Source organism: Euphorbia lathyris, chromosome 6 (assembly GCF_963576675.1).
Source record: "Euphorbia lathyris chromosome 6, ddEupLath1.1, whole genome shotgun sequence".
Classification (NCBI taxonomy): Eukaryota; Viridiplantae; Streptophyta; class Magnoliopsida; order Malpighiales; family Euphorbiaceae; genus Euphorbia; species Euphorbia lathyris.
The window spans coordinates 45,144,056-45,169,627 of NC_088915.1; the positions used below are offsets into that span (position 1 = coordinate 45,144,056).

Here is a 25,572-nt window from a genome sequence, read left to right on the forward strand (position 1 = left end):
TAAATTAACACTTCATTAAAAAGTTGGTGGTCATTTTGATACCTTATCCCTACTATTTATGTTATTCAATAGTTTCGACTTCTAAGAACATTTAAGCTAAGCATTGCAAGTCCAAGGCAAACATTATGAACTTAATATACCTAGCTTTTCTCTAAATCACCTTTGCCCTGTTACAAATCTTTCAGCAAATTATTGTGAAATTCTAGATTTCCTTAATTAAATCTTCCGAGTACTAGTACATAAGAATACCATAACTGAAATTATATTCGTACTTTAACTTATATTTACAATTGGACTAGTCACATTAACAATTTGAACCTTTTAACATTCATATTGGTAAGCCTAAGCTGCTTCTCCAGAGGCAAGTACTCTTTCAATGATAAACATGCATGATGCATCACAGGTAACACGAGAGCAACCACATCCTTTTCACTCTCATCAATAGCTTCCAGATTAGGTATATCACAGAGGACTGCCATGTTGGTCACCCAGCGGTATATGCGTTCCGTTGACCTACAAAGATGCGAGACAATGGATTCTGCAACAACTTCCCAATTGGGTTCTTTCAGAAGAGAAGTGAGAGTAACTGATAGGTCGCACAATACCGTTAATGGATCCAGAGTCAAAAGAGGCATATACTTGCAGCAACTACCACTTAGCAGACCTACAAATTGTAGTGACTGCACAAGAAAATGTAAACCATATCAGCACAGACGGAACAAAGAGCTGGCAGCTGACAAAATGCTAATGTGTAGTGTACCCGGTTATATCAGTAGGAACAGAATAATAGAATCACTTTCATGCCCTGATTCAATTTCTTTTAGACATTTAACTTTAAGGATTTAAATTAACTCTTAAACAAAGAAGAATTTTGTCGTGGATGGTGGATGGTGGATGGAGAAATTATTGTGCGACTATGCCCACTAATGGATTATGGTGCATCTAAGAAAACTAAATTTGATTGATCATTAATATAAGACTAAAAGAGCCAACAATGATTAACCATAGCTTATCTTAATGGGTTGGACACTATTTTCACAGCTGCAGCCTGCAGATTCGATAGAGAAGGGCAAAATGAGAAGAAAATTAGCTATTATTACAGCCTGCCTCTTGTCTAGCAGAAGAAATCTTGTCGGACTCTCACAAATGCACAAAAATTTATAGACTATGTGCACATGAAGGGTAACGCATTTTACGAAATAACTGTTATTATCGATACAAGTTGTAAATCCAAGATCAAGAATAAAAATGAAGGGAGGCAGTTAATGGCATTATTCTTCCTTCCAAAATATCTCGAGATTTACTGCTTTGATCTAAATAGAGTGACGCATGGTTATTTCTTTCTGATAGCTCTTGCCACATGTTATCATGGATGGAAGTGCATGTGAATCCAATCCATCCAACCTGATTAATTTGAAGCATTTGTGATATATGTTGGCATAAAAATCCTACCAAGCTGTTTATGAAGATTTAGTGTCTACCATTATACCTTGCTGTTGTCCATGGCACCAATAAGCATTTTTTTATTGGTCGTAGAGGGAGGAATTACCTAAGCGGAATTACCTAAGCTACCTCACAGACAGCCGCAATACATACAAGAATTTGTGGTAAATATTTTGGAAAACATTTTCTCGTCTACTTTCTAATGCGTATTTTAAGAGAACAGATGCCTACCGTGGAAGGAAAGCTGGACTCGCAGCTGATCTCCACAGCATCAAGGAGCCACTGTCTTTTCACACTTCCCTCTGCATGTTGCAAAGCTGCTACAACTTCAGTAAGCAAATTCCATATACCTGTAAGTAGAGGAGGTTAAATTGAAACGAAAGCTACCTTGGGGACTTGAAAAGATGGGGTTAGAGAAGGGCAACAGCCAAGTTTGCAACCAAAATTCAATATGGTGGTCCAAAATTAGGCTAATTACAAATTTATTTGAATCGAAACATGTTCACAGTCATCAGACCACTAAAACATTGTACCATGTAGGTAAACTAACCATGTGATTTAGAATTCAATATGTGAACTTTTAGTCCTCCAAGCTCATTTAAAGGGATGGAGCCAATCTTTACTAACTTGGCTTTTGTTACAACCTTCTTCTGTACTTCATCAAACTGTCCACGTCCTTGTACTAGATCTACCAGTGGAACCTAAGAGGCACATGGAAAAAATACATGTTGAGTGAAAAAAGCTAGACAGAATTGAAATGTTCAATTAAAACAAGTAACCAATCCTTAACTAGGTTGAGCTCATCATGTAGATGTCCATTAACTGGTCATTTATCATTTTCAGGTAAAAATATAACACTACATGCTTTTAATAGAAGAACAAAAGATTTTTTTCCTTCAGGGAAAAAATTTCAAGACTTGAAGATTATTCCCATGGAACTAAGATGAATGCAACTGCTTCCAGTCAAAACTTCTACAGCAGAAGCCTCAAATCAAAATTTTGCAATCATGAACTTAATGTTGACGATGAAGCAAAGTGGAAGCCTATTTTGAAAAGAATTTAGCTCTCAGGAATATATATATATACGCATTATTCTTACCTGCAGGAAATGTGACAACCATTCCCCTGGAGCCTTTTCTAAGCATCGTACCATTTCATACCACTCCTGTGTATGTGCTCCTAGGACAGCAGTTGATTCTAACGCAGGCAAAAAGGAAAAAAGAACCTCCATGCACCTCTCAGTGTTTGGTAGGTGTCCTAGTGAGCTAAGTGAAGCTTCATCTAGGCATTGGCAGAGACCCTTCCAGCACGATATCCTCAATGCGGTTTTCTGATCAGAGTTGTACATTTGGTTCAAAGAATCTGAAGAAAAAAACTCACTTATATCATGAAATAATTTCTCCAGCCTAGAGCCCGAGAAGATTTTTGTCAAGTCGGTCAGATATTCTAGCAGACATGTTTGTAGATTTAGCTCCAGCATCCTGAACCTAGACAAGTCAGATAGTTCATCAAGGAGCGCAAGGAGTGGATCAAATTGGTTTGCATGAGTGATTGAGAACCGAAGACATTCCTCTCTAAGGATTCCCCTGTCGCCTGATTCTGGTGTCAACAGCTTGAAAATAGACTCATATCTCATGCAGCGTCTAATGATTGATCCCCAATCCATAGTCGGCAATCTGGGAGATCTTGAAAGGCATCTTAAAACAGTTGCTATAGTGGCAACATGTGCAACTGTACCTCCCTCAACCTGGAAAGTCAAGGAAGAAGTAAAAAACACCAGTCAACCGAAGCTGCACTGTCATGAGTAATGAGTTTTCACAAAACACATCCGTCAACAATGGTCAGACACAATTGAATAACTCAAGGATGAACAGCAAGTTGCCGAAGAAGGCAAATTTACAGCAGTCTCTCTACTGATTCTACAGTCTCTACTGATTCTACAGCAAGTGCCTTCTATTGCAATTTTTTGTTTTTTGTTTTTCTGTTTCCCTTTATGTTTTTGACTTTTTTCAACTTTATTTACTTTGTACTCTTGTCCTTAAGATGGACAGTTAGCAAAATAGAATTTGTTAAAAAAAAAAAAAGTCACCCTAGAACCACCCTTTACAACATACAATTTTACCAATATAACATAGGCTGGATAAGTACTAACACGAATGACATAATTTTGTGCGTGTGTGTATATATATATATAAACACATGCACAATAATAGTGCACATCAATTCATGGCAAGAGTAAAACAGATGCAGAACAGGAACTAACTACTAAAATCCCTTTAGGTGAAGAAAGCTAAAAAGAGTAAAAAAAAAACATACAGTTATGCATAAGATCAAAGTATCACCAGAGATTGAGAGGCATGGGACCTACCACAGAAAAATTCAGATGCATTAACCACAAAGATAGCTTTAAAACTATACTGTCTTCAGGAAAACTGTGGGAAACAGTTCTGGAATCAGAAGCATTATTTTGAACACTATTATCGGCATCTTGAAGTTCCTTGGCCCACAAATGATTGCGGAGGAATGAAACTGCCCAAGCTGCATTTTGTCTCATTTGGAGATCATCAGAATTTTGAGCAACAAGAAATATATCTTGAACCAATGCTGTCAATTGTGGTTCACAAGTAGCGTTGGAAAGTAAAGGACCCAAGACATAAGAAGATTTCTGTCAACCAAATAGAAGAACTGTTATAAAATTGTAAGGGCAATAGTCCCTCACTGTTTAAAAATAAGAAAGAGGATCAGACCTTTTGTTCATACACAGTCTTCACTGGAGATGAGAAATGATGGGCATGAAACAAAATCCCAGCACTGGCTCCCATAGCATTAACAACTCCGAGCATACCACCCAAGTGGATAAGAGCAGGGTAAGGATTCGAGTAGCATTTTCTAAATAATTCCAGTAAGCCTTTTATATGTTCAGCTTCAATTGGGTGCACAGATTCATTCGAAATGCAGGCAATAAGGTTTCCTGCTCCGATGCATGATGCCATCAATAAGCTCTGATGGAAATTGCCTGACTTTTTCACAGACACTAACTCAGTTATCAGCTCAGTGTAACCATTCACTAGATGATCCAACTCATTATCATTCATCATTTCCATTCTCTGGCAGAAAGCTACAATGATTGGAAGTGCAAGACAGGATCCTACAGATAAAACTTTGTCCACTACACCAGAAAAACCAGATCTAATTGCTACAGAATCTACATGAGGGATCCATGATATAATCAAGTCTTTAATCTTTAGTACGGCATCATGTGCCCCAGCTCTGTATATGGCGCCGACAGAGCTCCCTAAACCAAGGATGAGACCTGCAACACCCCAAATATCTTCCTCCAAGTCATCACACTTCTCAAGCAACAGTTCAGAAACCACATTGGTTACAAAATCATCAGTGGCTGAGGGAAAATATGGAGAAAGGTCTTCTAGAATATCATATGAGGCTTGACTAAGCTGACTTGTCATCAATAGTAATGTCCTAACTATCTTCCCTAGTAAGTTGACCTCCAGCATTTTGTAGTTTTCTCTCACCAAGTCAATGCTATCAGCAGCTTCAACCCTGGTAAGAAGATCTTGGCATGAGAAGCCCAAACCAACCCCACATGCTCCTTTGACAAGGGTGCTTTTGCTTCCACGTAAAACCTAAAAGCACAAGCTCTTTATAATATTTAAGGCAGCATAACATACTGAGTTGATAGCATCTACTTCCACAATTATATAAATTCTCTTATGACCAAGGATTCTCATAATTGATGGAAGAAAACACTCAAAAGTTGCCAAACATAGAACCCCATACCTCAATAAGTCCAGTGACATTTTGGAATTTCTGCTTGTGATCAGTTACATGCAAGCAACTTGAGATCAATCCAAGAGATATAGCAGCTGACCATTGGCGATGTTCATGTTCATATTGAGACAGCCAATTTAAAAGAAACTTTGAAGCAGCTGATTTAATATTATGAGCAGAAGAAGGCAAAACCTGAAAATGGCCAGCAACACTAACAATGGCTTAAGTAAACTGTCCAACATGAAATCTGGTTTCTCAGACAAGCTATTGACATAAAAGTTTACTCAAATGATGTAAAAATGTTGAATGATAAAATGACCTTAGCAGGCTGTGCTCCAGCCATAGCCTGGACTACCAACTGCAGAACAGCATGGCTAGCGGCAGAATCAGAACAAAAGTTAAAGGAGGGGGGTTGTATTGTAACTAAAATTATTTTAATATGATAAAAAATACATGTATTGTGGGTTTGGTGCCTCCGAGAAAAATAACCCCAACGTTGTCGGCCAAGAGCAATTTATAAATGGACAAGTGAGGGCCTAACATTGGCAAGTTGGGTTAACAATATCAGACATCATTAATAGAGTCCTCTCATCAGACGTCAGTCATGATTTCTATTATCTCTATGTGCGTCGTCATGTTATCCATTATCACTCATCAGTAACAGATCAAAGACACACGTATACACGTGAAAAAGAAATAAAAATTCAAACAATCATCCCGTGTTATGCACGTGTTGGGAAAAAAAATCTAAATATTTCATCGAGCCTAAAGCATTCCATCTCTAAATCTCTGAATCACAAAACGCAAAATCCTCTTTTTCTGAATCAAATTGTATGCAACTAGTACATGAGAACATAATAATTGTGTTTTTTAATGATGTTTGAAATTGTCCCAACTTGTGAACTTTAGACCCTCAATTGTACCATCTATGACTTAGAGGTCAAATTGCTATTGGCCGACAACGTTAGGGGTATTTTTGTACCTTATCCTTATATATATATATACATATATATTATATATATATATATATGTGTGTGTGTGTTGTTTTTCTCTTAAGCATGTGCATTGTAAGGACTGTCATTTATTTGAGATATTACTGCAAACAAAAAATGGGGCAGTTTTTTTGGTTGAACCTCTTTGAACAGCAAGGTCTTCTAATTGTTTCCATGTGGCTGCATGTCTTGCTTTGATTTCATCCTCCCTCTTTTCTTTTTCATGAAACTTAAGTAAACATTCATTCAATAATATATAAGGGATATGCGATCTATTTATGTTCCTAGATATTAGTTTTACAATTAAAAAAATTTCTCAAATGGAATTTTCAAGGTTGTTGAATTGGATTGGCCAGACATCAATTATTGTTGATAGGATGATACATCATATAGCATGGTGATGGTATGTTAAGAAGTTGTTCATCTTTCGAGAGAACAAGTTGATGTTTTTCTTGGTAAAAACATCTGTGTTCCACTGCTGTGTTGAGAGATATTTGATCATCTGCTTTCTTCCCTTGTTATGGAAAGGGTCAAGCATCTAAATTGTTCCCTTTGATTGCAAGTAGATACTTTGTTTGCTTAAAAAGACCAAGGTAGAAAGAAACAACCTTGCGACTTTGTACCACACAGACCATCCTCAAGTTAACTAATTTACTCTCAATCCTTTTTGGTACAAACCTCCGAGTCACTTCAACTTAGTAGTTTTAAGAAAAGAAAAAAAAAAGTAAGCTAATTACTAGATGCCTAATCGAATTTATGCCCCTAAATTAATTATTTAACATCATATCACCCTATTAAGCTCAAATGAGGAACACATGCACTCAAGTCTCTAGATCAACAAGGATATAAAAATAAAAATAAAATGTTGCAGACAAATACTTGCATTTAATGACCACACCCACACTGTCATGGAACCAATTGAACCAAAAGCTTTAGATCATAGTTAAGGTCCAATAATAGCTTTTATATTAATCAATGACACACCCCGGGACGCGAATGCCCATTTGGGTTGAAGTGTGTATGACGGCCTTACCATGTGTTGAAATTTCACCAATTAATTGGGTTGCCATAATTCGAACCCTCGACCATCTGATCTAAGAGGCTTTCATACTGGCAGATATTAATATGAATTAGGCCATTTACTATTAGCTTAACCTTTTAGTTCAAATGGTTCTATGACATGGTTCCATGACATGGTATTAGAGTCTCTTTGACCAAATAATCAAAGGTTCAAAACCTGGCAACCTCATTTGTTGATTAAATTGCAGGACGTGGTAATATGAGCCTGTGTTGTGAGTTGTTCCCGCTTTCATGATGAGCCCATGGGAGGGCGAAAATAAGTCAGCATCGAAGGTGAAATAGGGTGAACCTCGGTAGAGACGGAATGTCAGGATGCCACACGGGAGATGCCTCTGTGGGAAACTCAGACCCGTGACAAAAGGTATCAGAGCCTCTTTGACCAAGTGATCAAAGGTTCGAATCCTGAAAACCTCATTTGTTGATTAAATTGCAAGACATCGTAATATGGGCCTGCTTCAAGCCCAGTGCACATTGGCGTGCGGGGGTGTGTCAAATGTTAATATGAATTGGGCCTTTAACTATCACCTTAAGCTTTTTTACAACGAGAATACAGAAAAATAACATTTTTTAAGTTATAAAAATGTGTCAGTGAAAACTAAGTTTAATGAACAAAAAGTCCAATTGCAAATTTGAGGCAGACCACAATTTCAGATTTTGCAGAAGGTGATGTTCTAACTTCATTTTCACCAAAAACAATACAGGAAAAAACACTTTTGAGACATAAAAATGTGTCGATCAAAACTACATTTGATGAAAAAAATGTTCAATTTGCAAATTTGAGGCAAATAGAAGTTCAGTTCTTGGGCAGCCACTGGCAACTTAGATATCATAGAATCAACAATTTCGACAGATATGTTCGCAGTTATATTAAGATTACTTGAGTGCCTCTTTCATTTATTTTTTTATTTTCTTTTGATATATGTTTGATTATTAATGTCATTTATAATGCTTTCACAAAGGCATTGAATTTCAGTCAGATTATTGATAATATGAGCAACTATTTTACATTGCTTACCAAGCATAGAGCACCAACAGCTAATGCAATATTTTCAGCAGACCTTGGTATAGATTCTTCAGCAAGTCGCATCATACTCTGCAGGAAAGAATCTATAAAATCAATTTCGGCGTAGATAACCCACCAAAACTCGCAATAACAAGGGAGTAAGACATCACTGAACCTTCAGGATATTGTTTGCAGATTCAGATGTTTTATCTAACGCAGATGCTACTTTAGAATCCAATGATAAGTTATTGGCCCTCATCCAACGACGCATGAAGGTCTTCCATGATTGCAGTGAAAGGAGTGCAACAAAAATGTTTCTTGACAGCTGAAGAGAAGAAGCTATTTCCACCAGTGCATTTTCATATGCAGCATGAAGGTCTACAGTCACCTGGATAGCAAGTGATGCTGATGTAAGTATGTTACATTCTGAAGAAACGAACTGCAACATATGGTTTATCTTACCCTTGATATTCCTAGGCTGTTCGCATCTTTAGGGGAGAAGGAAAGGCATAACAGGGCTGCACCAGGTAGCTGCCCAGCATTACTTTTCTTCCCTGTACATTTGCTGCCCATTTGATTAGCTAAACAATAACGCATCAATAGACACAACAATCAATTTTATGAAGTCCCTAGAAAGCACTACTATCACCTTCATCCTCTATTGCCTACATTCATAAAATAAATAAAAATAAAGATCTGAGCATTTATTATCTGTGATTGCTTTTAGCTAAACAAGTTTTTCTGTGTATTCAAAAGGACTCAGCATGGAGAACAATATGCTTTTAAGTATAATAAATCTCATCATACCTGAAGGAAAGAGAACCTGAGGAAAAACATCTAGCAATTTCTCAATCTTGTTTCCTGTGACTTTTCTCTCCTTCACCAATCTCCGCCTATTCCTGAAGCAAATAGAATCTCACCATCAGTGCCCGATTGATATTATTTAGCAAGTGAAGCAGAAATATACAAATATTCTCTACATGTGCTCATGGGTGATGATCTTGACTTGAAATCCTTCCATAGCCTTCAGTACATCACCATAGGTCTCACAAAAAAGCAAATCCATGTTCTTTCTCTTGAATTCTGGAATTCCCTTTTCTATATGTTGGACCTAGTAAAAAAGCATATTCAGAAGAATTTTGTATTCATGTCAGAATGAAACAAAAATACAGATATATTGAATCTTTCTGGGACATTTGTATGTGAAAAAACGATAAAACACCAGCCCAGATAAAGCACTTCTGGCTTTTACGTTGCCTCATGGCCTCTGAACATCCGAACTTTCTGGCTAAACCAGAAGAAGTTCTAAGGACATAATAGAATACTCTGATAGTTCAAAATCTTCACCTCATATTGGGATAAGGCCTCAAATGCACAGGCCCTTGCCTTCGCCCATTGTGCCACATGACGAACATGCACAGAAGCACCAACATCCCACAAAATCTGCAAGACATTCTCTGAAGCTCTTGGATATGCTTCAGCATCCATTGCACCCCATTTCAGAAGAGTGCACACGCTGCCATGAGTTAGATCCATGCAGGTCATATTGTTAATCTTTGGGTTTCAAAAGTAAGTGCAAAATATGTGTAAAGAATTATTCTCAACACACAAATGGACTCAGCAACCACTAGGAAACACATCATCCTACTAGGAGTAAAAAATAACAAATTATTATTGCAGATCTAACACCTTGTCATTCTTCCATTTTGTTTTCCAAGGGAAATTGGTTGACTAGACTAAAAAAGGCAAGTCAAATCCATAAACCTAAGATAGCCTCCGATTCAGTTATAGTTAAGCATGTTTACACAATTATTTGTGTCCAACTGTAGCTGATTTTAAGTATCAGTGATCATATCATATGCTTACCTTTGTGCAACAACTGCATCTGAAGAGTAATCTACCACATGCTTTTCAACGACGCTCCAGGCAGTATAAAAATCTGGATAAGACGACTGGAATGATAAGAAGCACTGGAATCCTTCTCATTAGGCTCCAGTAACTTATCTAACTATGCTATTGTGAAATATAAACAGGAAAAGAAAAGTTCCAGTCCAAAGCAATCAACAATACCAATTAAGTCAGCTTCACACAGATGAGCAAGGCTCTGTAAACCAAGAGCTTTTATAATAGGATCTTGACTCTCAATACAAGCCTGTTAGATAAATTTGAATCAAAAAGACACAGATTAAAATTAAGATATATATCTTAAACTTGCATGTTTGGACATGACAAAACAGAAAAGCTATGATTTTATCCATACCGAAACAGACAAGATAATGTCCACACCCCTATCAGGATTTTTTCTGCAAACATCACGAATGGATGTAGCCAAACTTATACAGATAGTCTTGTCAGTCTTGAATTGGGTGAACCCCTTTGGAAGAAGAACTGCCTAAATAGCAATGAGAGTATTAGCAGTGAAACAAGCAACACAGCCATAGCAACTCAGAAGAGAGGCAGAAGCTCAAGGTAGAGGAAATGTAGCTTAAACAAAATCTGTATCTTGATAAGAAAGAAATGAAATACATATCATTTTCTCAGGTAACATGAATTTTAAGAAAATTCCATTGTGAAGTAAGCATTTTTTCTGAAATAAATCTTGATATTATGTTTCGGTAACTTTTTTATAGGAGAAGTTTGAACTTTAACTGAAGATTATTTGACTACGGCCATAATTGATAAGAGGAAGTTTAGCTAAGACTCTTGAATCCTTTTCCTCCTCATCTTTCCCTGAACTAAAAAAGTTTAGAGAATGCAATACATATTATGTAATGATTTTAACATTATTGTTATAGAGGTATCAAAATAAATTCATGCACCACATAATTCACAGTCAAGTAAGCTTTATAGAATGTGAAGTGTAGCGAACTCAAAAGTTTGCGACTTGCAAACCAGGTCTAAAATCGCCAGTAGTTCAAAGATCATATAATGATAAACTCTTTATTCAGAACTGTATATGCTCAGTAAATAATTCACAGCATTATGCCAAAATTAACCGTTCAATTTCCTTCTTTTATGTTAAATTTATTGCAAAAGAAAAATTCAGGATTTGCTTCCAATATATCAAACATAAAACCAGACATGCCATAATCATAATCCAACAAGCGAATAAGAATATTACTTGCAGACTACCAAAGGCACGATCATTAGTTGACCATGTCTGACAAAGCAAACGAACCCCTGTTGCGTACAACACTCTGCAAGAAGAATTGACTTACCAGGATATTAGCAAAAAGCAATAATACATATTAGTTCTTGCTGCAAAAAAGGGTAAATTCCATTTGAATTTACATTTGTTACTATCACAAAAACATTGGTACATCATTAGTAGGTAATGTTAGAAAATTATTCTACTCACTCATATCATACGTATGATACAGTTTTCACATATAGGCAGCTAAAGTTATATACATCATAAAATGAATATACTCGGATAAAGAGATAAACAAGTAGAGTTAGAGACTGTAGCTCTAAGACTCTTCATTAAACACTAATCCTCTGTTAGGGAAAAGGAGGAAATTGGGGTGTGTGACCAACAAATTTGTTTCTAGCCATGTAGATCCTTACCTCATTTTCCTCCATTTCCCAGCAAGGACTATAAAAAAAAAAAAAAAAAGGCGGCCCGGTCGCATTACGCGTCCCCGCTGAGCGAGGGTCCGGGGAGGGGTCCCACCACAAGGGTGTACTGGGGGCAAGCCTTCCCCTGCCAATTTATTTGGCAAGAGGCCGCTCCTAAGACTCGAACCCATGACCTCTTGGTCACACGACAACAACGTTTACCGTTGCGCCAAGGCTCGCCATCTAAAAGGGCGGCCCGGTCGCACTACGCGTCCCCGCTGAGGGGTCCCACCACAAGGGTGTACTAGGGGCAAACCTTCCCCTGCCAATTTATTTGGCAAGAGGCTGCTCCTAAGACTCGAACCCGTGACCTCTTGGTCACACGACAACAACGTTTACCGTTGCGCCAAGGCCCCCCAGCAAGGACTATATGCTTAACAAGAATAGTTCAGATACGTGAGGGTAATTGAAGTTTTCAGTGGAATGTTTACAAGCATCAAAAGAAACCACTTAGAAAATCAGAAACAACAAAAAAATATGAGATCTCATGAGAACGCACCTATGTTGCACGGAAACTCTTCTACGGTAGCATTTCCGCTTTTCCTGTCCGTTTCCGTGCAACATAGGGACGCACTTAGAAACCCAAAAGAAAACTAACAGCACATGAAAAATTCAATCTAAGTTGAAGTTGGGGCAACCCAAAATTGACGACATATGTAGCCAACATCAACAGGAATTCTGAGGGGTGTCAAAATGGGTTGGTGGATCATAAACGGGTTGTGTCGACGTACTCTGGTGACCCGTTAAGGGTCAACCCTGGACTCATTTAATGAATGGGTTGACACGACACGAACCATTTATTAAACGGGTTGGCTCGTTTAACCTATTTCACCTATTATATAATAAAATCAACTAAAAGGGTTGTAAAATTCACGAACCCGTTTTCCTTTTTATAATATTTGTTAATAAACCTAATTTCTAAATCTAAAAATCAAAATCAAAATCCCAACAAAAAAAAAAATCGAACATAAGAACCAAATTCAAAAATATGCTAACATTTAAGTCACTCAATACTTTAATTCACCACATATTTTAAAAAAATCAACTAAACAAGCTAAAATTCAACTTAACAAGTCAAACTTCAACTAAGTACAATGGAATTACATTATTTAATGGAGATTGTGGACAAGATGTTGGAGATATAAGTATCCATCACGATATGGTAAAATCGTGACTACATGCGGAGAATTCAAAAGGGTGAAGTCAAAATGGCATTAAAAAAGATGAAATTGAAGAAAGCAGTAAGAACTGATGGCATCCCTATTGAGATTTGGAGATGCTTGGGAGAGAGAGGAATCGAATGGTTGACGACTTTCTTCAACAAGATTTGGAGAAGCAATAAGATGTCATCGGAATGGAGGAAAAGTACCCTAATCCCTTTGTATAAGAACAAAGGCGATGCCCAAGATTGTGCCAACTATCGAGGAATCAAACTAATGAGTCACACTATGAAACTTTGGGAGCGAGTAATCGAACAAAGGCTAAGGAGGAGGGTGAAGATCTCGAAAAACCAATTTGGCTTTATACCAGGAAGATCAATTATGGAGGTCATTCATCTAATGAGACAATTAATGGAGCAGTATCGGAATAAGAAGAAAGATTTGCATATGATTTTCATTGGCTTGGAGAAGGCATATGATAAGGTACCAAGGGAAGTACTTTGGTGGGCCTTAATAAGAAAAGGCATCTTGCGGAAATATATTAACATCATAAAGGACATGTATAAGGGAGCGTGCACGAGTGTACGTACTAGTGTTGGAAAGACTTAAGAGTTCCCTATTACGATTGGAGTATATCAAGGTTCCGCACTTAGCCCATTTCTTTTTGTCGTCGTTATGGATGAATTAACAAGTTCACTTCAATACGGTATACCATGGTGTATGCATATGATATTTTGTTGGTTGATGAGACGAAAGGTGTGGAGAGTAAGTTGGAATTATGGAGACAAACTTTGGAATCTAGAGGCTTTAAGTTGAGCTGAAGTAAGACGGAATATTTGGAGTGTAAGTTTAGCGGCGACAGAAATAGGGAGGGAGGGACAATCACCCTGGATGAGAAGGTTGTCCAGGGCTCGGATTGCTTTCGTTATTTAGGGTTTGAAACGGATGGAGAAATGGATGGAGATGTTGCTCATAGGATTAAATCTAGTTGGTTACGGGTTTCCTTTGCGACCCCGGCATGCCTAATAAATTCAAGGGAAAATTCTACCGCACGGCAATTAGACATGCATTGTTATATGGTACGGAATGTTGGGCAGTGAAACATTGTCATATTCATAAGATGTCGGTGGCGGATATGCGTATGTTGCAATGGATGTGTGGTCATACGAGAATGAATCGGGTGAGGAATGAAATAATTAGGACGAAAGTATGGGTTACATCTATTGAGAATAAAATGAGGAAAAACCGACTAAGGTGGTTTGGCCATGTAAGACGAAGAGCGCTTGATTTGCCGGTTAGACGGATTGAAGAGTGGCAAAGGGATGAAATAGTAAGGGGTAGGGGAAGGGCTAAGCAAACATGGAAGAGGGTGATTGAGCGTGATATGAGTTTATTGGGGATTGAGGAAAATATGGTAGTGGATAGGATGGAGTGGAGGGAGAGAATTTATGTCGCTAACACGACTTGATTTAACGGTTTCGTATGACGGTTCATGTTAGCCGACCCCGAACCATTTCAGGACTAAGGCTTTGTTGTTGGTGGTGGTGTGAATATTGAGAGGCGGATGGGAGAAAAGCAACTTAATCCAATACCTCTTGAACACAAAATTATACTTGGAACAGACAAAACTGTTCTGGACTTTGTGTCAATTAGGGAGCCCCTTTTCTTTATTTTGCAAGGGTAAAAATTCATAAATAACGGAACTCCTTATGTCACCCAAAAATAACATATAGCAACCGTCAAATATGCCCAACCATCATGACATAGCTATCGTCACCAGAATATGTAGCATACAACATAGCCCATAAAATAATAAAACATGAATATGATTTTGGATTGAAAACTGAGAATAAAGACAGAGATGAGGAGTTATAGAGAGTACACACGGTTTTCCATTTTTCTGAAGCATAGGCAGGATTGATTGAATTATAAGTGGCATCATCACAAAATGGGAAGCCAGAGACGGAAGCATGGCCAAAAGTTTTGGCTGGAAGAAAAAAAAGAATTAAATAAATTATAACAACAGGCAGATACAGGATGCAAAAGCAAAGTTTCGCAAACTCTTGTTTCAATTGCAATAGACATAACACCAGAAAAGAAAAAGAAAAGTAGGGCTCACCAATAAATCGTGGCTGTCAATGTCATTTTTTGTCACAATGTTACTGTAAAATAGAACAGCAAGCAACAAGGGTACTCCCTGCTTAGGATCCAAAATGCCAATGGTAGCCAACATATCCAATGCAATCTTTCCTAATGACTCATGTGCCACCAAAAGAGCAGTAATTGCACAGAGCAATGAGGGCATTTCTAAAGGGTACAGTTGGGATGACATGAATTTCAGTTATCAATATTATAATCGAAAATTTAATAATCCGCAAAGAAAGATGGGCAAGGAGATAATCCAGAAGTTTACCCTTCAGAAAATTTTCCTGAGACTGAGAGATGGGCAAGGACGATTTCCGTCTGTCTATTATCCGCAAAGAGCTTTCTCTTAACTGAGAAGCCCAAGATATAGCTTGATGATGCATACTTTTGCCATCAGTTTTATCATTAAAAGAAAAATTTACAAAGAAGGAAGTTGACTCTGAAAATTGGTCCTGAAAATGCAGAACACAGCAAAATTTAACAAAAACTCAATCACCATATACAACCCAAAAAAATGCAATTTCTTTTCCTTTTCCTTTTACCTTCCTTTTCTGCCCTTTTTTAACAAGACGATAAAAATTTGCAGTTTTACTTTAATTGCTCTAGTTGAACTCAATAAGCCTAATCCCAACTAAATGAAATTGACTACATAAATCTTAATATTTATACTATAAAAAAATTATTCATTCATGCAAAATTCAATTTTTAGTATCACCAAAAAAGACACTATCTTTTCTCAATGTCAAACATGTATAAATTGAGGGAACTGATTTGATATAAGAGTTGATAAGCAGAGTAATTAACTTAAACTCAACCAAGAAAGAGAGATTCCAACTTGGTATGCATTTTCATTTTTTAAAAGGGATGGAAAGTACAAAAGACAAAGACATAGTCAAAGAACTTAGTATTACATTGAGACCGACCAACAATAATAAGAAATTGAAAACAAATAAACCTGAGACCAAAGATGTCGTAGAAGTCTATAAAAAATGGACCCAGGTGAGGAAATAGATGGAAATTTCACTTCTGCACCTTCTCCAGTCCTCGGTGTTCTAAACAGTTCTATTACAAGCTTTTCGAGCATGAGAAGCAAATCAGCAGCTGCATCTTTAACAGATCTAGAAGTTGATGACATGAGGCTGATTACAGGAAATGTGAATAAGAGCTCTTCACTAAAAGAACACTTGATTCTGTTAAACGAATATTCTGTGGAAAAAAAAAAATTTGAAAACCCATATAAACAACAGAAGCCCAGAAGTAGGTGAACAAACACATTGACACACACAAAAGGCATGAGATCAAACAGAATTAAGTAAGATTTCATTCGCTTTATAAACAAAGAACTCATTTTCCTTTTAAACAATGAGTAATTATTTCTAAAATCAGAGTCATTCTTGTACAAAAAAAACATATATTCAATGGAAGGTTACATTAACACAACAAGTACTGAAGATATCAGCAAAGCCATCATGAAGAGAAATGCATCACTTGACCAAGACTCCATAAAGACAGGTAAACAAAAGGGTACTTATATGCTTACATGCTAAAGGACTGGGCAACCGGACAAGTATAGATCAAACTGAGAATCATTATGAAAATGACATGCTCAACTTCATATAAGAGAGAGATGAGATTCAGTGCACACACCATTCTGGCTTTTCCACTTAAAGAGGAAGACGAGGAGTTTCAAGACAGAAAGTTGTTCGTGTTCAAGCTCAGAATGAACAAGGATAGTGAACAAGGACAGAACCGATGATGATAATTCAGGTATATAGCACATATTCAGATCTTTCTGAATGAGAAACAACCGCTTCACTAATTCAATGATTGGTTCACTATCAGCAGAATGCCCATAAAGAGATGTTAATAGTGAAAGAATGATATCTGACAATTCCACGCCAAGCAGCTGAGCCTCGATCAGCAGCTGCTATGAGAAAAGAAAACAAATAATAGTAGATGAGTCCAGTTAGTTTTAAACTAATAGCAACAGTTCATTTTTCAAACTCATTCCAAGTAAGATAAGACATCAATGTAATGCTTAATTGCAGTGAATACAGCTATAAAAACATACCAATCCTCTTTGAGCCAAGTGCCTCAAAACCACAGTATAGGCATCAACTACAGATTCCAACGAATAATATGAGTCTCTAAGTTCCTGCATTGTTATCGAGAAAGGAAAATCTAATAACTGCAACTTTTGTAGAAGTGAAGAAATCGCAAATTTAAAAGTATAAAATAAAGAGCAAAGGAAATATCTCAGGAGAATTATACGAACATCTGAATTCTTGTGTGGTAAAAGCTTGAGGGATTCCATCAGCAATTTAAGGACCGGAATTGCCTCTATGGGGAAGGAGCAACAAAATGACGCCATTGATGATATTAACTGCCTTGAAAATAGAGATGGTAAAGGATCGGAAAACGGGATGCGAAGCACTGAAAAATTCAAAAATGGTCTCAAGAATTCACAAACTTCCACCATTCCCAATCGCTTGTTCTGTGCCATAAATTGTAAAACTTGCTGTACCAATTCAGACTGGACATCACTTCTGTACGATAAAATCTGCAATCCAAAAGACTTGTAGCATCAGTGCTCAAATTCTTCAACAATGCACTTAATGAACTTGGATATTAACCCACATTGTGTCAGCATGTTATCAGATAAAACTCAAAACTAAGAAGAAAGATATAGTGCCATTTAAACTTCAATCCACTTCAGTAACCTTAACAAATGGGTGACTCTCAGGCGAAGCAAAGTGCCATGATCCGTTATTTCTTTCAAAGCCCAACCGTATAAGAAATCCTAATCCTTTAACAAATAATCCAACGAATTTAGAATCTGCGCCTTGGAGTGCGGACTGAAGCTCCAGCAGCCCACGAGGGAGATTCAATTTAGAGTCGAAGACAAGGCGGCAGAGCTCGCGGACAGTTTGGTCGACAACGGCGGGAGATGAAGAGTGGAGGCACTGAGTGATAGCTTCTCTTCCAGGATGAGAGTCCGGGTCAAGGTATGTGGGGGACGATCGAAGCTTTGAGAATATTGAAATGACGGCGAACTTTTGAAGAGAGGGTTGAGGGACCCGAATTTTCTCGAGTAAATGAGTGTAGGAGTCCATTGCTGCTTTGAGACACCGAGCAGAGATATTATATTTGGCGGAATAATGTGAACTTTCGTCCAGATCAGAATGGTGCTGATGCATTTAAATAGGTTTAATAATGTTCCTTGACTAAACAAAAAAAAAGGGTCCATTTAAGGCGTTGGGTTTGGTATCGGTGTAAATTATTTTGATGATTTTGATATGGGTGTTGTTAAACCCAGTCCCAATTTCCCACCTCTAGTCCCGTGAAAGGACGAAAGTACCCTTTAAGGTTTTGAGGTGGGAAATTTGTGGAAAAAACCTCTCCCGGTACGCGGACATGAGGTAATCACGTCTCACCCTGTGGTGAGGCATGAGGTAATCACGCCTCACCACACGGTGAGGCGTGGGACTATCACGTCCACACCTACGGTGAGGCGTGATAGCCTCACACCTCACCACATGGTGAGGCGTGATTACCTCACGCCCGCATGAATAAATCACAAAAAAAAAAGTTCATAATTGTGGTAACTCGAATTATCCGTTTAGAAATAAAATTACGGCATTTTAACTTGTATTATCCTTTAACAAATAAAATTTAAAAACATAAACATTAAAATAAAAATTAAGAAACATAAAAGAGTAAATATAATATCAAAAGTGTTGAAATGTATGAAGTTCTACAAAAATAATTTAGCTCGTCCGACACCACTCATCCATCTCCCTCTTAATGCGTGGAGCATCCTCGTCAGATCGGTGGGTAGCCGATAGTTGGGTGACACGCCACAACCAGCTAACCCACTGCAAAAAAAAATTAATAAATAAATATTAAAAAATAAACACATATAAACTAATACTAAATAATAATGTTAAATAATAATAAACTTACAAATTCACTGTTGGCGCGAGCATGCTGTACCGGTCCAGCCTGTGGTGCATGAAGGAGATGAGGATGCGAATATCGCATATACCAGTCCATATAAGCAGGATCACAGGCAGTGGGATCGTATCCAACTGGTCGGCATCTCCTCCGATCAATGCCCCGAGCCGATGGAAATCTCCGCCAGGTATCCTCAACTGTGACTAAGGAATGCGTGAGCTTATACGCTAAAGATCTCCATGGTCGTACTGCTTTATCAGGTCTAATACGCTCAGCTGGCATAGGCTGAGTATATCTGACCTATCGCAGCGCTCGATCGGGCATATACGGCTCGACGATGTCTCTACACCATATCCAACCGGCGTAGGACACTCGAAGCCGATCATCATCGGGGACAAGACCATAAGGCAACCACGTCACCTGAAAAAAAATACTCAATAAAAAATAATAATATACTATAAATAATACTTAAATTAATTCTAAAATTTTATAAAATACCTCTGTTGCCGTCATACGGTCCAGCTGCCCGCGTATGGTATCTAGTCGGGTGGTTGTCTTCCCTGGTACCTCGACCTCCCATCTCAGTGCACGGGCATGGTCAGCTGGGATCAAGTGAGCTCCTCTATGCGGCCGGAACACCGAAAAATACTCGTATATCCATGCCTGCAGTAGGGTCAAACATCCGCATATACCTGAACAGTCTCCTCTGCTCGCTATCCCCAGCTGCCGGTACAACATGGCAAGTGTAGCAGACCCCATGAAAGTCCAGCTGCCCCGCTGACACCGCCGTAAACCTCAGCAAGATGGGCCGGTCTAATCCTATCTCCACTTTTGTCAACAAACAGAGTGGATCCAAGCATAAGCCACATCCACGATGTGGCCCGAGTAGCGTCATCCCTACCCTGGATGACAAGCCCGTGTACAGCCTGAACAAATACACCTCCACCACCCCATAAATGTCGGCCCGGCAACAGAAGCTGATCTTGATCCACCCCAAACATCATCATGCACATGGCATGAAGCCCGTCAGTAGTGGGAGACTCGGACACCATCGGACCGTCAATCGGGATCCGAAGAATATGCCACACATCATGCAGCTGGATAGTCATCTCCCCGAACGGCATGTGGAAGGAGTTCGTATCGGGCTGCCACCGCTCCACGAACGCAGTCAACAGCAGAGTGTCGAGGTTCTTAAACATGGCATGTGGAAGGTGAGACAAACCAGTCTTCTCGATCATCTCCTTCAGCTGTAAAATGACACATATACAATTTATACAATTACTGAATGTTTTTTATGTTTATAGTTAAAAATACAAATTACAATAAATGTTGACACACTATATTATTCTTACCTCGGCTGACGCACCAGAAAACCACTGACACAAATCTCGGCATGCTGATGATCTGTTGTAGCATGTCAGAAACGACCGAATCTCTCCTCCCAGCATCCGTGAGGCAACATGTCCTAGAAAACTAGGAATCACAGAACCATCAACGGGGCCACCATCCACCGGTCCAGTAACTAGCCAGCTCTCATCCTCACTAGCTTTGGGACGTTTGCTTGTCCCTGAAAGTTATAAAATTACACTGAAATTATACTAAAATACTAAAATTATACTAAAATACTAAAATACTAAAATTATAAAATTATACTAAAATTATAATAAAATACTAAAATTATACTAAAATTATACTAAAATACTAAAATTATAAAATTATACTAAAATTATACTAAAATACTAAAATGATACTAAATTATACTAAAATTATACTAAAATACTAAAATTATACTAAATTATACTAAAATTATACTAAAATACTAAAATTATATTAAAATACTAAAATTATAAAATTATACTAAAATTATACTAAAATTATAATAAAATACTAAAATTATACTAAAATATACTAAAATTATACTAAAATACTAAAAAATACATGTACTCGCAAAGCGGCCTCCTACGCGCTGGGTCGGCTGTCTCCCCGTGGTCGGCTGCTCATCGCTATCCTCAACCTTGCGATCACGAGCAACTGCAGACTGTCGCACTGCCTGGGCTGCCACATCCAGGTAGTCCTCCACAGTATCGCTATCAGGCTCTCTGTCATCAAAATCTGTCACCCCCTCTGATCCATCAATAGCGGGCTGCTCCACAATCGGTCCCCTCCTCAACTGGTCCGTCACAGCCCCTCTACACCTACGACCGGATATATCAATACCACGCAATCTCGTATGGGGTGGTGTATCATCCTCGCCGTCCATATCTAGACGACGAGCAGATGACGGGATGGATTTTCCACCCCTAGTAGGCCGCTCCGTCTACAAAAAAAATTACATATAGTTAATAAAAAATGGTAACATATAAATTATAAATTACACTAAATTAATAAAATTGTAAATAATGTAAATTATACTAAAGTTATAAAATTATGCTAAAATACTACTAAATTAATAAAATTGTAAATAATTGTAATTATACTAAAATTATAAAATTATAATAAATTATACTAAAGTTATAAAATTATGCTAAAATTATACTAAAATTATACTAAATTTATACTAAAATTATACTAAAATTATAAAATTACACTAAATTAATAAAATTGTAAAAATTATGCTAAAATTATACTAAATTTTATACTGAAATTAAACTAAAATTATAAAATTACACTAAATTAATAAAATTGTAAATAATGTAAATTTTTATTAAAAAAAACCTTGGGCGTAAGGGAATCACGTCCAGACCACTAGTCGGGCGTATGAACATTACGCCCGACCACTGGTGCGGGCGTAAGCGCATCACGCCCGACCTGTGGTTCGGGCATGTGGCTATCACGCCCGCACCACTGGTCGGGTGTGATTCCCTCACGCCGGAACCACAGGTCGGGCGTGATGTTCATACGCCCGACTGCGATTCCGGTGAATTTTTTAAACACCCCACAGATCACAAAACAGAGCGAAAATCAACGAAATAAAACCGTAAATCTTACCATTTTGTCTTTCCCTTTACGGGCTCTTTCAGGATCCATGATTTGGTTCACAAACGAGTCCGGATTTGATCAAAGAGTGTATAGGGTATTTGAGAGGTTTTGGTTTTTTTCAATTTTTGGGCAAAGGGTAGTTCGGTCAATTCCCGAGGCTAGAGGTAGGAATTTGTGGCTAGGTATAGTAATTCACTTTTGATATTCGATTTTTTCTGTTCGGTTTTATATCTACACACCTTTATTAATACTGATATAACTCTAGTATAAGTAATCCACTATCTATCTGAGTAACTGCACCCGTGTTTAATACCGCAAGTAACAGTTAGATATGTAATTATCTTATTTAGGAATTATTATTTGATTGATTTTCAATTATGACATTACCATAATTATAGGCATAATTATAGTAATGTGATAATACCATAATCATAGGCATAATTATAGGGATTGTTTTTTCGTAAACTCTTGGGTATTTATACTCTCATTGATCAATAGAAATCCTCAAGGGTTCTACTTCTATTATGGTATCAGAGCTTAAACCGTCACTGCTGCACTCGCCTTCCCTCCCTCTTCCGCTACTTTTTTAATCCAAAATCAACCATGACCGAAAAGCCTGTCTCATCTTATTCTCCTCCTCCTCATCCTTCACCCATTCATCCCCTTTCATCATGGGCTTCTCAACCTGGAATTTTGGGGCCCCGTCCTTCACCTCCACAAACTCATGTTGCTCATACTCATTAATCTTTCATTCCCACTGATATTACAGAGGTTATGCATACTATGACCATTGCACCAATACCCGAACAATGGCATATGGACATCGGGGCTACATCTCATATGACCGCTGATGGAGGTACGCTCACATCTTATTTAAATATGAGTCAAAATCGTAACATAATTGTTGGTAATGGTCAAAGTGTTCCAATTCGTGGTTATGGCAATGCAAGTTTACCCAGTTCCACCACCCATTTGCAATTAAATAATGTTTTACATGCACCCCAATTGATTAAAAACCTTATATATGTGCGTAAATTTACCACTGATAATCATGTGTCTGTGGAATTTGATCCCTTTGGTTTCTCTGTGAAAGATCTACGAATGGGGGGGGCTTATTATAAGATGTAACAGTGAGGGTGATCTTTATCCTGTCACACCCAATTATGCTTCTGATTTATCTTATCCTTCTGCTTTTTCTGCTTTATCTCCTACCATTTGGCATAATCGTTTGGGACATCCAAGGGCTAATGTTTTAAGCACCCTTCAAAATAATAAATTTATTTCTTGTAATAAGAAATTGGATGCTTCAGTTTGTTCTTCTTGTGTTTATGGGAAACAAATAAAATTGCCATTCGCCAAGTCTAACAGTTATACATGCATGCCCTTTGATATTGTTCATAGTGATGTTTGGACGTCACCCATTTTAAGCTCTAGTGGTCATCGCTATTATGTCTTTTTTCTTGATAATTATACAAATTTCTTGTGGACATTCCCCTTAGCAAATAAATCTCAAGTATATTCCACTTTTCTTTCCTTTCGTACTTTTGTTCGCACACAATTTAAACAAGACATCAAAACCTTTCAATGTGATAATGGTGGCGAATATAATAACATACAATTTCATCAATTTTGTCAAATTAATGCCATGCAATTTCGCTTCTCTTGTCCTCATACCTCTTCTCAAAACGGAAAATCGGAATGAACCATTCATACTATCAATAATGTTATTCGCACTATTCTAAATCATGTGTCCATTCCATTCTCTTTTTGGACTCATGCACTCAAACATGCTACGTATCTTCTCAATATCTACCCTCATAAAATTCTAGGTTTCCAATCACCCACCAAAATTCTATACCAACATGACCCTATGATGGGTGCCGAATCCACCAAAAATAATCCCAACTTTCCCTAAACGAATAATTTGTAATAGAGCAAGTAGAGGTCGAACCCAAGGGAATAATATTGATTTAAAACTTCTAACGACCTAACAAAATAATTAAATGGGGGGTTTAAAATTGTTGAGTTTATTAAATTAAAGATAGCAAGTAAAAGATCAAATAAAGCAAAGCAGGAATTTATAATGGTTTGTGAATAATATTTGGGCGAGTTCGGTTAAGGGGAATCGCGGGATAATTCATTCGTTAACGATCATTGACAGACAAGGTTATATTCTCATGTTTTTGCCGGGTCAGTCTGAATGTTCTTCCTTAATAATGAACTAATTAAGCACTGCAAATAACTTGTTCCTAATCAATAAACAATCCTATCTCAACGCCTATGATTTAATTTACTGACAGCTTTAAGAAACAGAAGAACCTGATCTTAGTTAATCGCCTCTCAGCATCGGCGATTATAAACTAACTTATCTGTTCATTCGACTTAGATAAGCCTAACTTGATTCGTGTTAATGTCACGTGGAATATGAATTCTGGTTTGTCAGACTTGGATCCGTTCTTCCAAACACGAACCTAGCTTGGTTCAAATAGTTAGTAGCTACTTAGTTCGGTTGTCCTAGGTGAAACTCTAATAAACCGAATCAGCCTTATGATTATTCAATCTAATAAACGATCCTGCAGTAACCATTCATGGAACAAATAATCAATTAAGAATAATACTCTGAACGCAATGAACAAATAAACGACTTAATAAATGAGAAGAGTGAAATACAACGATCTCACGATAACGGAGAAGAATCCCTTGAACTATCCCTTAACCGAAATTAAAAAGTTAGCTATCAATAGCCATGAAAAAGTATGTGTAATTCTGCTGGAATGATAATGAAAAATGTAAAAACTGATGTTCTAGACTTGGAAAATCTATCGTTCTTAAGTCTATTACGGCTCCTCAAAATAAGGAATTAAAATCCCTTCAAATTAGCTCTAGAATCCTCCTTCAAATTTGAAATTGATTGCCTCCTCATTAGTCTCCTACAAATTCGTGCTTTAGCTGAAAGTCTTGTTCTCAAATTGTCCAATCCGGATCAGGAAAGCAATCCTATTCGAACCAGGAAACTGTCAGCCCGTAACTGCCTTAGTCTTGTGCAAGACTAACTCTGGCTCAGACCAATATCTGCTCAATCAGCTCCGGATCACGACCCGACATCAACTCGGCCCAAATTAAGCCCAATTTGTCTCCATTTAGTCATCATTGGCCTGTAGAGATGGAAATACCAAAAACAAACAATAAAACCCGCAAAAATAACAAAACACGACAATTATAAAGCACAAAAGCGGGGTAATTTATTGTTGAATTATGCACTTATCAAACACCTCACACTTGCCCAATGCTTGCCCTCAAGCATACCAGATCATGGCATTAACTTCGCATACTCTTAGGTTGTCTTGTCATTCGTTCCTAATTCCCCTAAGCGTTATAAAGACATTGACTACCAATCATCCAAGTCAAG

At 37.7% G+C, this 25,572-nt stretch overlaps 1 protein-coding gene across 4 annotated transcripts; it reads right to left on the minus strand.

The window, feature by feature from the left end:
• Positions 1-189: 189 nt before the first annotated feature.
• On the minus strand, positions 190-18,402 carry LOC136232785 (protein RST1). Of its 4 annotated transcripts, none has more exons than XM_066022193.1 (25): positions 17,951-18,402; positions 17,506-17,790; positions 17,302-17,385; positions 16,878-17,154; positions 16,186-16,436; positions 15,499-15,682; positions 15,205-15,392; positions 14,972-15,072; positions 11,429-11,504; positions 10,568-10,699; positions 10,378-10,459; positions 10,174-10,246; positions 9,655-9,823; positions 9,288-9,418; positions 9,115-9,206; positions 8,770-8,861; positions 8,483-8,695; positions 8,320-8,397; positions 5,242-5,424; positions 4,191-5,087; positions 3,812-4,108; positions 2,543-3,190; positions 1,994-2,144; positions 1,675-1,793; positions 190-680 (listed from the first exon to the last, which is right to left on the minus strand). In XM_066022193.1, the coding sequence occupies exons 1-25, from the start codon at positions 18,341-18,343 to the stop codon at positions 300-302; spliced, it is 5,577 nt and encodes a 1,858-aa protein (XP_065878265.1). In that variant the 5' UTR covers positions 18,344-18,402; the 3' UTR covers positions 190-299. The 4 variants fall into 4 exon arrangements, with proteins under 4 accessions (XP_065878265.1, XP_065878264.1, XP_065878266.1 ...); XM_066022192.1 differs by having other exon boundaries at positions 16,878-17,157; XM_066022194.1 differs by having other exon boundaries at positions 16,878-17,157; positions 17,868-18,091.
• Positions 18,403-25,572: the final 7,170 nt, after the last annotated feature.